General features: G+C 33.6%; 2 protein-coding genes across 2 annotated transcripts; one reads left to right on the top strand and one right to left on the bottom strand.

Moving 5' to 3' along the window:
- Positions 1-958: 958 nt before the first annotated feature.
- On the top strand, positions 959-3790 carry LOC122298928. The gene is made up of 5 exons (XM_043108772.1): positions 959-1099; positions 1250-1529; positions 1648-2852; positions 3229-3351; positions 3449-3790. Exons 1-5 carry the CDS (start codon positions 959-961, stop codon positions 3788-3790), a joined length of 2091 nt encoding a protein of 696 aa, XP_042964706.1.
- A 1488-nt stretch (positions 3791-5278) lies between these two features.
- On the bottom strand, positions 5279-6878 carry LOC122298392 (transmembrane protein 185-like). Its single transcript, XM_043108112.1, has 3 exons — positions 6715-6878; positions 5574-5664; positions 5279-5433 (listed from the first exon to the last, which is right to left on the bottom strand). The coding sequence occupies exons 1-3, from the start codon at positions 6831-6833 to the stop codon at positions 5296-5298; spliced, it is 348 nt and encodes a 115-aa protein (XP_042964046.1). The 5' UTR covers positions 6834-6878; the 3' UTR covers positions 5279-5295.
- Between the last annotated feature and the right edge of the window lie 9022 nt (positions 6879-15900).

Raw genomic sequence — 15900 nt, 5'->3', positions numbered from 1 at the left:
GACCTCAAAAAGGAAATCAACTTGGAACATGTGGTCAAGTCTGAAACCATTGAATAATCAAGGATGGTGTGTGATTAGAGATTTCAATGAAATTGTATCACAATCTGAGAAAGTGGGGGGGAAAGAAAGACCAGAGGGACAAATGGATGAGTTTAGACATTGTTTGGAGGGTAACAATTTGTATGATTTGGGGTGGAGGGGAGTGAAAATCACATGGTCTAATAAGCATATTGATAACTCTTTTACTAAAGAGAGGCTTGACAAAGTTGTTACCAATCCCCAATGGATGGAGCTATTTGCTGATAGGAGGGTGGAGACTTTGGTTACTAAACAATCTGACCATAAGCCTATTTTGTTAATAATGAATGAGTCTAATTGTTTAGTTGGCTATAGAAGAAAATTATTCAGATTCGAAGCCAAATGGACCTTGGAGGAAAAGGGAGGGAATATTGTTGAAGCTGCTTGGGCAAGAGACAATGCAGGCCAAAATATATTAAAAAAAGTCCAAGGAAAATTAAGAAGATGTAGAGGTGAAATAATTAAGTGGAGCTCACTAAAAGTTTTTGATGGGGAGAAGGAGATCTCAAGGTTGAGTGAGTTGGTGAAAAAAGAGCAAAAAGTTGACGAGGCTCACAATGCCTTGATTATAAGAAGGCTACAGGTGGAGTTTGGCTTACTTCTTGAAAAGGAAGATCTCAAATGGAAGCAAATGGCAAAAAGAAATTGGTATAAACTTGGTGATAGAAATACCAAGTTCTTTCATGAATGTGCTACTCAGAGAAAGAAAAGGAATTGCATTACTAAAATTCAGGATGCACATGGAAGAAGGGTGACTGATCAGAAAGGCATTGAGGAGGTTTTCTCTCAGTATTTCAAAAATCTTTTCAACTCTTCAAATCCATTGCCAGAAGATATTGAATAGGGCTTACAAGGAGTTGAAAGGAGAGTTACTGGTGCTATGAACTCAAATTTGCAGAAGGAATTTGTATCGTCTGAAGTTGAAGCTGCACTTAAAGATATAGGGCCACTTAAGTCTCCTGGACCAGATGGATATGGAGCCTGCTTTTACCAGACCTATTGGAGTGTTGTAGGGAATGAGGTATGTCAATCTGTCTTATCTTTTTTGAATGGCAAATGTGAATTTGATTGTAATCTTAACTTTACTCATATTGCCTTAATACCTAAAGTTGAAAAACCTGCTGTAGCTAGTGAATTTCGTCCCATAAGTCTATGTAATCTGCTATACAAGATAGTGTCAAAAGTGCTAGCTAACAGATTGAAGAAGGTGCCGCCAGAAGTGATCTCAAAGAACCAAAGTGCCTTCATCCCAAGCAGGCTCATCACAGACAATGTCATGGTTGCATATGAAACTTTGCATACCATGAAAACAAGGCAAAAAGGAAGGATTGGAAGTATGGCTTTGAAGCTGGACATCTCCAAAGCCTATGACAAAATTGAATGGGGGTTTTTGGAGGGAGTGATGAGGAAGCTAGGCTTTGGGGAAAAATGGATTAAATTGGTTATGGATAGTGTTACTTCAGTGACATTCTATTTTAATAAATGGACAACCAAGTAGTTTTATAAAGCCATCAAGGGGAATTCGTCAAGGAGATCCCATCTCTCCATATTTGTTCATCCTTTGTGAAGAGAGTTTGAGCTCACTTGTTGATGTGGCTGAAAGAAATGGTGAAATTAAGGGGGTTGTTGTAACCAGAGGAGGTATAAGAGTGAATCATTTACTCTTTGCTGATGATTCTATCATTTATGGAAGAGCAAAGCTGACAGAGTGGTTCAAAATTCAAAAGCTGTTAGGCACTTATGAGAGGGCCTCGGGTCAGTGCTTCAATAGACAGAAAACTACCATATGTTTTAGCTCTAATACCCCTATGGCTGTAAGAAGGCAAATTCAGAAAGTGGCAGGGGTAGTTGTTTGTGGCAATTTTGAGAAATATCTTGGTCTCCCTTCTAGTGTAGATAGATCAAGGTATAATGCCTCCAAGCACTTAAAAGAGAGAGTATGGTTGAAAGTTAATAACTGGAAGAACAAGTTCCTTTCACAAGCAGAGAAGGAAGTGTTGTTAAAAGCTGTGGTCCAGGCAATACCAACGTATTCAATGAGTGTTTTTATGCTTCCAAGGAAATTGTGTAAAGAGATAGCTGTTATAATGGCAAGATTTTGGTGGAGTCATATGCAAAATGATAAAAGAATTCATTGGAGGAGCTGGTCAAAGATGGGTAATTCTAAAGGTAGAGGAGGGTTGGGATTTAGAGAGCTTGAATGTTTTAACAAAGCCATGTTGGCTAAGCAAGTATGGAGAATTTTGAATAATCCTAACTCTTTGGTGGCAAGAGTAATGCAAGAGAAGTATTTTAAGGGAAAGAGTGTTCTGGATGCTAGATTGGGTTATTCTCCATCTTTGGTTTGGAAGAGTCTTTTTTCCTCTGTTGGCTTAATAAAAGATGGATTATTATGGAGGGTTGGAGATGGGAATACGATCAAAATATGGAAGGATAGATGGGTACTTTCATCTTCCTTCCATTTATTACAATCTTATGTGAAGATGCTTCCAACTGAGGCAACTGTTAAGCAATTGATTAAGGAGGATAGAGGTAAATGGAATGAAGAGCTTATTAATGAGATTTTTAACAAAGAGGAGGCTGAGGCCATTGGTAATATTCCTCTTAGCAAGATGGGTACAAAGGATAAAATGAGGTGGGGTTGTCCACAGAATGGCTTATTTTCTGTGAAAAGTGCATATCACCTGGAATATTCAAGAATAAGAGCAAAGAATGGGGAATCTTCAACTATGAACTTAGATGAAGTTGGATGGAAGTCGATATGGAAGCTGAAGGTGCACAGGGTGGTGAAACAATTCCTGTGGAAGGCTTGCCATGATTTACTTCCTACCAATCTAAACTTAACAAAGAAGAAAATAAATAAAAATAGTCTATGTCCTATCTGTGAGAGGGCAAGAGACCACTACACATGCTTTATGGTGTTGCTCAGCTGACTCGAATGTCTGGGCAGAGAATGATAGTCAAGTTCATAAGTAGGCTTGTTCTACAAGTCACTTTATGGATTTATGGAAGCAAATTAATAGTTGTTTGGAGGAGGATGGGGTTGGTCTTGTGGCTTGCACGATTAGAAGGATATGGTTGAGAAGAAACTCATTTATTTTTTAGAGGAAGTTTGAGAGTCTAAAAGTATTAATTCATGCTGCCAAGCAGAATCTTGAAGAGTTCAGAATTGTAAACAATCCATCTAGGCCTGGTCAAGTTGACAGGAGGCTAATTAGGTGGAAAAAACTCGATGCTATGGTCTGCAAAGTAAACTGGGATGCTGCACTGGATGTAAAAAAACAAACAAGTGGGAATTGGGATCATTGTAAGAGACTCAGAGGGTGAGATACTTGCCTGTCTGTGTTCAAAACGTTCTGTTGTGGTTAAGGCTATAGTGGCTGAGGCATATGCACTGAGAAGAGCAATGTTTTTCTGTCTAGAGCTGGGATTACAGAAGATAATGTTGGAGGGTGATTCCCAGGTGGTTGTCAAAGATACAAACGGTAATGTTGATATATGGGCAGATTATGATATAATAATTGAGGATACTAGAAGATTGATGAAGGATAATATGAGTTGGTCTGTAAATTTCATTCATAGGGAGGCTAACAATGTAGCTCATTCATTAGGCAAAATGGCTCTTACTTGTGCTAAACAAATTGTATGGATAAAGGAGGGCCCTTCACAGATTATGAGCTCTGTGTTGAGGGAGAAATATTGTAATGATTGATTTGTTGATAAATGAAATACACATGTTATACTTTAAAAAAAAAAAAATACGAGAAAGTTTATTGTATTTCTTTTTATGGATCAAGATTATTTAGAATTACAAGTGGTTGTGAAACAAGAAAATGAGAGCCTAGAAGAATTCAAGCAAGCTCAAAGAAGTAAAGCAACTAGCGCACAATCATCTGAAAGGGACGTTAGAAGTATGGTTAGATGGAAACCACCTAAGGCAGATTTGTAAACGCTAACTTGCAACATATGATACAAGAATAGGAGGATGGGAGCTAGAATTATTGTTATAGATTCAGATGGGGAAATCTTGATTTCTCAGTACGGTTTGGATAGTGAGATGAGATGAGATGATTTTAAATAAAAGTTGACAGTTAAATAAAATATTTAGGGGTGTAACCGGTCCGGTTCGGTCCGGTTTTTGACAAAATCTAGGACCGAACCGGTAGGCACCGGTTTTACATTTTTCAAAACCGATTACGCACCGATTACCCTCCTAAACCGGTATTCCAGTTTTACCGGTTTCCGGTCTGGTTCGGTTCGGTTTTCCGGTTTTAATAAAATATATATTTATTATAAAAAAAATCTATTTATAAAAAAAAACTGCTATGTCAAAAAATTCTACTTAAAAAAAAAAACTACTATATAAAAAGACTGCTATGCAAAAAAAAAAAAGTGCTATGTAAAAAATTTATGCTATTAGTATAGCTTTGGTATGGCTTTATATAAATTATATGCTAATATATATAATTTATATTTATCTACTAATGTCTTATGTACTTATCAAAAAAAATATAAAGAGTTTTAAGTGTATTAGGCCATTAAAATTTAGTAATAATATTTGAGTGATTTTCTTTCTTTTTAGGTTCTTACTTCTTATGAATCTATGATAAAATGTTATTAATAAATAATATATATTTATAATATTATATATTTAAAGCATATGATCAATTAAATTTTCATGTTTGAGATTAAACTTTTATTTTATAAATTAAAATAACACTATCTTATATATAATTATAATTTATATTATTATATATTATATATAAAAAATTATATATAATATAAAATATATAACATATAATATTAAATAAATAAAAAAATATACACATATTAAATAGTACCGGTCCGGTCCGGTCTAAAAATGGCCAGAACCGAAAACGGACCGGTTCCGGCCGGTTTTTCATTTTATGAAACCGGTTCCGGACCAGACCGGTTCAAAACCGGCACAACCGGTCCGGGCCGGTCCGGTTTTCCGGTTTACCAGTTAAAATTTACACCCTTAAAAATATTGTTAGAATATTATTTTTTAATATTATTATTATTTTAGAATTTGAAAAATTTGAATTGTTTATTATATTTTATATGAAAATTTGATAAAATTACAATGATGAGATTATATAAGATGAAACATTTTTACTATCCAAACAATATGATTCAAAAGGGGAGTGTCCCACCGTTCTGTCCCAAAAGGGGAGTATATATTGGAAGGCCTTAGAACTATATCTCAATCCGAATGGTAAATAACCAATAAGAGGGTGTCAGTTGTTTACCATAAACACTCTCAAGATATATACAAAGGAGCAACTCAAACGCAATAAGCAATGGGGTCGCAACAATTGCATGGCATAGTGCCCACTGTGCAAGAAAGAGAAATTTTAGAGGCACACATTTGTATATCATGAACATAGTTCTGAGGTTCTTTCATTCACAAAACTAATTTGAGAATTGATCACATATAATAATCTCTAGAACTGAAGATGAGCATAAAGACATACATGACGATTATGTGGAACTGATGGAGCAGGTAATGAGAATCTTCCTCGGGCAACAACTGCATGAAATATCCAAAGTGGGAGAAAAATAACCCTGCACATTTGCAGTCAATACACAGTAACTACACATGACTTTTGGAGCGGGTGTTGGTTGGCAGCATCAAAAGCTTTAGATTGCAAGAATGTATTTGTTTTTCAGGGGGAATCAAATCACAACAAAGTAGCATGCTAGCCATCTTCAAAAAAATAAATTGAAAAGCAGAAATTTAGATAGAAAAACCTGGGCCTATTTTTTCAAGCACCTCACATAACAAAGTTTTTATTATATTACTACAACAAACTACAACCAGATCCTAAGCTCGAGAAAAATCACAAATTCTCACCAAACCCAACACAATCTATAGTTCTTCCTCAGTTAACAAACGGGAAAACACACTTTTCACCTCTAAACTACAGAGTGTTTTACACTTTGCAGCCCAAACTACATAACTGACACATTATACCCTCCAATTAATGCCTACCGGTAAATAGCACCCTCCATTAAGATTTGACAGACAAGATTGCAACCCTCAAACTTGTAACGTTCTCCAAATGCATAGTTTTGTTCAGTTCGTTAAAACATAATTAAATTTCACTGCTTGCTAATGGTCGATTCACTCACCCGCCTAATACACAGATCACCGAATACCGAATACACAGATTCACAATAAAATTAATCAAGAAAAAAGAATGCACATTGGCAGACAATTTTTACCTTAAAAGAATAAAAAATCAAAAAAGTTAAATATCTAAAAAAAAGGAACATTGATCCGCAGGTCCCATAATTCATTTCCTTCACTTATCTACCAGTTGGGCACAGGTTCACAGGGTCAACTAAACAGACCTTTTTAACGAGGTATTTTCCCATACCATGAGTAAAAAACAATTCCCGTGAATTTCCTACACCCAATTAATACCCAAAACAAAGGTTCAAACAAAATCATATAAAATTGTAACACTTTTCCAACCCACTACCTTTGCAAAGCAATCAAAATCCATAACCAAAATCGAATAAAAGCCAAACACCCACTAATTGAACACCAAAAATTTTAAAATAGAAAAAAGAACAAAAGATATAATTTCATATGCATATAGGGAAACTGACCACCAGGAGTTGAAGATGACTTGGTCGAGCTTGAGGACGAGCAAGAACGTGAAGCACAAGAGCAGGCCGTGGGCCGCTACGGCCTGTACGGACTTCAGTACTCTCAGCCAACTCATCATTCAAAAACCCAAAAATTCTAAACTTTAACGCTCTCCAAAGAGAGAGACAGAAGTACCAATTTCAATTTTGAGAAAGACGTTGCTACGTTCACAGAAGATTTGAAATCTTCTACCGATCACTTCATTTCCTTTTTTTTTTTTTTTCAAATTTTCTTTCAACATTTTTTTCAACTATTTAGATATTTTTAAAAATAAAAAAAATACATATTCATTTAAAAACACTTACTTAATCATTAAGCAAAAAAAAAATTAAAATAAATAAAATAAATTTCGGTAAAACATTTCGGTAAAAAATTTATGTGGGTTTAGTGTTTTCCTTTGAGAAAGGACGTTGCTACGTCCACATAAGATTTCTACATAAATCTTCTACCGATCACTTCATTTCTTTTTTTTTCCTTTTCAAATTTTCTTTCAACATTTTTTTCAACTATTTAGATATTTTTAAAAATAAAAAAGAAAATCACATATTCATTTAAAAACACTTACTTAATCATTAAGCAAAAATAAAAAAAATAAAAAAAATTTCGGTAAAACATTCCGGTAAAAAATTTCTGTGGGTTTAGTGTTTTCCTTTGAGAAAGGACGTTGCTACGTCCACAAAAGATTTCTGTAGAAATCTTCTACCGATCACTTCATTTCCTTTTTTTTTTTTTTCAAATTTTCTTTCAACATTTTTTTCAACTATTTAGATATTTTTTTAAAAAAAATCACATATTCATTTAAAAACACTTACTTAATCATTAAGCAAAAAAAAAATTTTAAAAAAAATAAAATAAATTTCGGTAAAACATTTCGGTAAAAAATTTATGTGGATTTAATGTTTTCCTTTGAGAAAGGACGTTGCTACGTCCACAGAATATTTCTGTAGAAATCTTCTACCGATCACTTCATTTCTTTTTTTTTTTTTTTTTTTCAAATTTTCTTTCTAGGGCTGGAAGTTGACTTTCACGGACACAAGACGTAGCAGTAGTGGTGGAGCCCGAAATTTATTTTACGGGGGCAAACAAAACTATGACAACATGCATAAAATATTTTTTTTTTTTTTATATAATTTCTTTTATGATATATAATAATCTGATAGAAAAATTTATAATAAAAATAAAATATATTTAATATAATTTATGTATTAAAAAAATATTTAATATATCAAAAATAATATATTATTGAAATAATATAAAAATATTCATACAAATATATTAAACAAAAGAAATATAGAATGCCTAAAATTGTAACTTGCGTTCTTTTAAACAAACAAAATCATCAAGTATTAAATCTAAATCAAAATTCTTATCTATTTCTCTTTCAATATAGACAATGGAAAGAGGTTAGAAATATAGAATTTTTTTTAATTTTATTTATAATAAATATATATTTTATTTTATATGAAATGTGTTTTATTTATTTCATTTTTTTATCATTTTAAATTTTATGAAGGAATCAAAATAATTTTTAAATGAGGGACCGATATATGATAAATTAATATTATTTTATTAAATTAAAAAAAAATTAACATATATTTTCTTTTCCAAATTTTTGTAGGGGCCATGGCCTTCCCCTGCCCCAACGTGGCTCCGCCATTGTGCCAAACACCTTGAAAGTTTGTATGGTAAATATAGCAAGATCTGAATAATTAGGTACAACTTAAGTAGTTTAAAAATGTTGCTCATTATTGCACTATTAATGCAAGATAAGTTTTAAGGTAAGATATTTTTTCGCAAATTTTTTTTTCTCTCCTATTTATTGCACTAATTCAATTTTTTTTTTCTCTCCTATTATGAATTAAACAATAAGAAAAAGATTGAGTAAGCCAAAAATAAAGATTATATAGCGCTAGTTAGCTTCTAAAACTTCACAAATTGTAGTTACTACACAAAGTGGTGTTTTCTTTTAGAGCTTTTAATGCGATATTAGTGGTCTATACCTAAATTGATTTAAGACTCATTGAATACAATATGTTAGTAAGAGATCTTAGAGGTTTAAAATATGTTATTGGGGCATAGGATGATAGGTGTGAAGTTTGAGAATTTGAAAGTTTTTTCACTAATTTGATCACTCTCCTTTGTTTAGCAGAGTCATTGAGAAAATGCAATATAAACATTTCCTATGTTAGAGTTCCTATATATACACAATAAAGACATAAAATAAGAAAAAAATTCTTATCATATAAATGTGATTCTAAAAAATTTAAAACAAATTAATCAAAAGGAAAATATATTTTAAATAAAATATTTTTTAAATCACAAATCTATGAGTTATATGATGGGATTATTTATATCCCAGTGGTATGACTTGCTGAGAATGGAGTTATAAGAGAATTATGGACAAAGTAATTGTTATTTCACACTTGAGTTGATGTAATATGGGTTGTAGCCTTAATCCTGACACGTCTTTATTAGATCAAGTTACTTCATCTTTTAGTAAGGCCGAGTGATTGTGTGATTATTTTTTTGCAAACTTGCATTCAATTAATACGAAAATATGGAGGATCTAAGCTTAAATAGTTTTTGGTTGAGCCAAGAAAATTACTCATATTTTTGGTGAGGGTGGAATATTGTGAATTTAATTAACAAATATTTTTTTGGAAAGAACATTTTATTCTATATTACCTTAAATTTTTTTTTTTTGAAATGTTTTTTAAAAGACCACCGAAAAGAGTGGGAGTATATCCCCAATAGTGGAAGTATACATTTGAATGAGGATGTACCACTAGTGATATTAACTCCCAAGATCTACTAAAATATAAGATCCTAACATGGTAGCAATATATCTGTAATTCCTCGTTGTTTAAAGACTACAAGAGAATATTTGTAATATGTGCTCCGATAGAGGTGTTGAATTCACAGAGTAGGAATCCTAACATAGATTCACTTCACTTATAAATCCAACCCAATGGTTATTGATCTGATTGACAAATGAAAAGTGGATTTGATAGAGGTGTAAGTCCATCTCTTGATACAAATTATGTTGCCTTTAGATAACCATTGGTCACACATTTAATGAAACTTTTTCTGGAATGAATCAAATAGTTGATTCTCGTAGGAGAATTAAATAGTTAGTTTTTGTGATGTTTAGGCGCAAAGTACTTTGAGCGTATGATTGTTATTTGTACTATTTTGATACAAAAATAGTATGAATGTTGCTAGTATTATTTTCGTGCAGCCTGAAACAACCATCTATTCAAATATATCCAATATACCTAGTTGTTTATATTAATGATCACCTATTGAATAAAATGAAATTCTTTGAAGACTGTTGACAATCCGAAAAAAGTGTCATCTTAAGAGAGATGACAATCTAATTATCTTAAATTATTAATTGTCACTAATGAGTGGCTTTCCATACTACGAGGCAGTGGACGTGGATTTGTAAAAAGTAGCTCAGACTTCATGTCTTGTAAGACTGTTTAAAAAAAAATAGTTTCTTTGAACTATTACTCAAAATCCATTAACAATTAATGAGATAGTGAATATCAAAGAATCTAGTTTTGCCTATATGACTTGGTATTTTCATTATGGTTTAATCATAAGAGTTAGAAGTTGAGATTTCATTAGATGATAATTATGGCTTATTTGATTAAGTGTGTAATGCGATTTAGACAAGTCATAAAGAGTAATGGCTAGACTATTGCAATCATCCTTGGGGGCAAAGGCCCTAATCATTTCACCCTTAATGAAAAATAAAGGTTGGTTATCTTACATGTTGTTATTGAGTACAAGAGATTCGTATGAAACCCTAAAGTCACTAATTAAATTTGTTGAATGATATTTGTGGTCTCCTTGTAGATTTTTAAAAATCGCAATTGAACTTGCTAATTAGAAGCTAATGTTTATATTATGAGTTTGACCTTAAGTGAGATTTGAGGTGAGTCGCTAGTCTCCTAGTAGGTGCATGTTTTTTTTAAGGTTATTGTACATGAGATTGTACATGGAGAGAAATGGTCCTGAAACACCACTTTAAAGTTGTGGTTTAATTATTTGTAATTGACCGTGTTGTTTCTCTCTCTCATGGTATTGCTCACTTGCACATGATAGTAATGTCTTCTATGATCATATGGCACGACTAATAAAATTTAATGAGTATACACATTCACCATGAATTTTGGGATTATGTTGAAAAATATATGTCGACGAGCGTAGATTGGCTTACTCACATGAACGAGCACCGAGGGCTGAGCAGAAATTCAAAAATCCGACTCCGACCTAGGCTCCGCTCCAACTCCGACAAGTCGGAGTTGGAGTCAGAGTTTTTTTCTCGTGAAAAGTCAGAGTCCAGGCGGATCCGACTCCGACTCCGATCATCCGCCTCCAACTCCGACTCCCTATTCCGACTCCGACTCCGACTCCACATCCGACTCCGCTCCGCTAGTGTACATATTTTATAAACAATATATGTGTTTTTCTATATAGTAATCATATAAATATAAATATAGTAACATCATTAGTTAAATCCAATAATATACTAGCAATTAGCACTAGTTATTAGTTATAAACTTATAGTAAATAAGTTAATAAATATTACTAATTTACTATATACTAATAGACTAATAGTATTAGACTATTAGTATATAGTAAATTATTAATATATATAATAGTATACTATTAGTTGTATATACTAAATTAATATCTTTAAGTTATTATCTATTAGTAATTTAGTACTAGTGTAATGTTATCACATATTATTAGTTACTAGTTATTACTTCTAGACTATCTAGTTATAAGTTATTAGACTATAGTAAATAAGTTAATAAATATTACTAATTTACTATATATTAATAGACCAATAATATTAGTATTAGTGTATTACTAATATATTATATATTTAATAGTATACTATTAGTTACATATATATTAAATATATATCTTTAAATTATTATCTATTAGTACTAGTGTAACTAGTGTTATAGACATATTATTAGTTACTAGTTATTACATCTAGACTATCTAGTTATTAGACTATAGTAAATAAGTTAATAAATATTACTAATTTACTATCTATTAATAGACCAATAGTATTAGTATTAGTATATTACTAATATATAATATATTTAATAGTATACTATTAGTTATATGTATATTAAATTAGTATCTTTAAGTTATTATCTATTAGTACTAGTGTAACTAGTGTTATTAGATATTATTAGTTACTAGTTATTACATCTAGACTATCTAGTTATTAGACTATAGTAAATAAGTTAATAAATATTACTAATTTACTATATATTAATAGACTAATAGTATTAGTATTAGTGTATTACTAATATATAATATATATAATAGTATATATTTTTACTAACTTATTAATTTATTTTTACTAACTTATTAATTTATTTTTATTGTTTAAAGTAGATTAGTAGATTGTAGAAGTAGGAATCAGTAAACGGTGCCATTATTAGAAACTGGGTTGCGTGAAACGGCGCCGTTTCACGCAACCTTTTTTTTTTCCCCAATTTTTAACCCCAAATGGCACCGTGCACCCAAACGGCGCCGTTTGGGTGCAACCCATTAGTGTTTTCACTTCCCTCCCCCCTCAACCCGGCCGATTCCCTCCCCTTCCATCCCCCTTCGCTGAATCATTTTCTTCCTCAGTGCCTCACCTCTCATCTCAACCTTCACCAACAGAACTCTCACCTCTCATCTAAACCCGTGAGTGCCGTGCCGTGCCGTCGCTCCTCCTTCGCCCCTCCGACCTCCGTCGCCCCTCTGAAAGCCCATTCTTTGCAAAACTGAGGTGCCTCTCTCTCTTTCTCTCTCTATAATTTGTAAAACTTAACTATTTTTGTATTATTTTTGTTCATTTTCTTGACAGTTGTGGATATTAGGTTTGGTTGTTGATTGGTTTGTTGGTTGTTGATTTGTTTGTTGGTTGTCGATTTCTCTTCAAAACCCTAAATTCTAAATGATCTGGAATATTGGCTCGAGCAAAGTGTCGAGCGAGGGTTGAGCGGCACACTCTGCCTGAGTTCGCTAGAGCTCAATGTCGAGCAAGGGTCGAGCGAGGGTCGAGCGGTGCAATCTGCCTGAGTTCGCTCGAGCGCCCAGTTGAGCGAGGGTCAAGCGAATACATCTGTTTTGACCAATAACGAGCACACTTCAAGCCTTTTCACAACAACACTTGTTGTAACACTATTTTACACAGGTTTTTACAAGAATATGCCAATACACTCATTTTTCTCTCAACACCTTTCACTAAATAAAGCATTTTTCATTGGTGGCATATTTTGGTTGATTAGGACATTTTTTCTCATTACTACTGTATATGTATATCATATAAGTTACTTGAGTAATCTTTACATTAGTTCATGAATTTATTTTGTTTATATTTATCTTATTTGTTGTGTTCTACAGTTCTAGTTATTAAATCATGGATATAGAAGGCACAAACACTCCTACATCCACAAGTGCATCTTGTCCTGGCATTCCAGCCCTAGAACAACCAATTGATATTCCTTGTCCAATAGTTGATGAGTCTAGCAGACCAATAGGCTCTTCGGTAGGTACTCCTAGTGCCTTTGATTCAACCCCTCGCCCTCCACCTGGTAGTAGAAATCCTAAGAATAGGTCTGAGATATGGTCCTACTTCACAAGAGTGCCTGATTGTGATCCTGAAGAGCCTGTAGCTACTTATAATCATTGTCATAGGCAATGGAAATGCCATCCCAAAAGGCAAGGCACTTCGGCCATGAAAACGCACATCCAACTTTGCCCCAAAAATCGTAAGAGTAAATTGGACAAGAGTGGAAGGGGAAAAGACCTTAGGGATGGCCAAATATAATGAGAAAAAAATCCGAGCTGCCCTTACTAGGATGGTGATAGTGTATGAGCTACCATTTAGATGTGTTGAAGGAGAAGGGTTTGGGAATTTGTTAAAGCCCTTGATCCAAGGTTTCCTATTTCTTCTCGATTTACCGTAATACGTGACTGCATGAGGGTATTCTTGAGAGAGAATGATAGCTTGAAGAAAATATTTTTGACCACCAAACAAAGAGTATGCCTGACCACCGACACTTGGACTTCTATCCAAAATATTAATTACATGTGTGTGACTGCTCACTTTATTGATAATAATTGGAAGTTGCATAAGTGGATCATTTCATTTGTTCGGATTAGTGACCATAAGGGGGCAACGATTGGGAGGGAGTTGGAGGAGTGTATACTTGATTGGGGCATTGACAAGATCCTCACAATTATAGTGGATAATGCTACCTCTAACGATTCTGCTATTGATTGGTTGAGAACAAGGAAAATAGGAAGTGCGGATTGTGTTGCAAGTCACGAGTTTATTCACATGAGGTGTACGGCACACATCTTAAACCTTATTGTGAGTGAAGGTTTGAAAGATGTTGATGACTCAATTGTAAGGGTCCGAAATTTGATTAAGTATGTGAACTTTTCTCCCCAAAGACTTGCCACTTTCAAGTCTTGTGTTGATAGATCAAAAGTTCAATGCTCTAGTTTTTTGACTCTTGACATGCCTACTAGATACAATTCAACTTTTCTTATGTTGGACATGGCTGAGAAGTATCAAAAAGCCTTCCAACTTTTGCTTGATGAAGATCCCTACTCACGAGTTTATTTGTCTGAGGATGGACATGGGAAAAAGGATCTAGGAGCTCCTGGGCCAGATGATTGGGAGACCATAAGAAACTTTTCGAAGTTTCTTCAAATATTTTATGGTGTTACATTGCGTATTTCTGGTACACTATATGTCACATCAAATAATTATGTCCAAGAGCTTATTGCCATTCATAAACACTTGAATAATTTTTGTGACAATAGTAATCGACGTTTGAGTTCAATGGCTTTCAGAATGAAGACAAAGTATAATAAATACTGAGGTGATCTTGAAAAAATAAATCGATTGTTGTTTATTGCTGCTATTCTTGATCCGCGGTTCAAATTGGTCACTCAAGCATATTGGTTCAAGAAAACATTGGGTGAGGAATTTGTTGCACTCCTCAAGAGGGATATGGAATATTTGTATGAGGCATATGTAGAGTTTGGTGGTGGGTGCGTAACTGGTGCTAATAAAACTCAGAGCGATGAAGCTAGTGCATCAATGGGGAGTAGTAGTACTGTTACAGATTATGATTGATGACTTGCAAAATTTCGTATTGTAGATTTTACAAGATCGCTCGAGCGGAGGCTCTTGGCCGCTAGAGCGAATTCAGGCAGATTCAAACACTCGACTGCCACTCGACAGGGAGCTCGAGCGGGTTGCTGGAAAACAAAGATCGCTCGAGCAGAGACATTGGCCGCTCGAGCGAAATCAGGCAGAGTCGAACGCTCGATGTGCGCTCGATACCCCGCTCGAGCGAACATCGTATTTTGACAAATCTAAGGTCTTCCGCTGTCAGACCATATTAAAGGGATTTTTCACTCTATAGCCGTACTTTTTGACTGGAGAACACTTTTTGGGACTGAAAAACACAGCTAGAAGGATTCAATTCATCTGTTTTGGAGAGGGAATTCCAATTATTGCACATACGTTGGAATCATACACAAGCACAGATGGGAGAAAAACATTGAATCATTTCCTTGAGTTTGAAGACGAGTTGCGGCTGAGAGGAGTATTTTTTAGCATTTATTTTCTTCCAATCTTCTCAGAACAATTATGGTGAATTCGTTTATGTTGAATTCCATTTCTAGCATGAGCTAAATTTTATTCATTCTAGGAAAACGATGTAACTTATTTTCGAACTATGCTTGATTGTCTATGCTAATTTAAAGCAATTCTCTCTTTGTTTATCTGATTTATTCTGAGTTTATTGCTTCTAATTAACTGGCCATTGATTAGATGATATTAATCTTGTGATTTGCTATCGAATGAGGGAATCATAGGGTAGATCTTGAATATTTCAGCATAGATAAGTATAGAGATTGAAAGACTTGTATGAACCTATGTAGTAATTAAATCATTGATCTTATTGCTTTCTTGATTATTTAATTTGCATATTCTTGTGTGAATTGATAAACAAGATTCATTTTCAATTGACTATCGAAAGAGGCTTTTGGAGGAATTAGAGATTTGCTAATAGACGAAAAGAATTAAATTAAATTAGCTGGATGAG

The sequence above is a fragment of the Carya illinoinensis genome, chromosome 16 (assembly GCF_018687715.1).
Source record: "Carya illinoinensis cultivar Pawnee chromosome 16, C.illinoinensisPawnee_v1, whole genome shotgun sequence".
Lineage (NCBI taxonomy): Eukaryota > Viridiplantae > Streptophyta > Magnoliopsida > Fagales > Juglandaceae > Carya > Carya illinoinensis.
The sequence above is the reverse complement of the archived record's forward strand: the minus strand, read 5'-3'. Positions and strand labels throughout refer to the sequence as shown.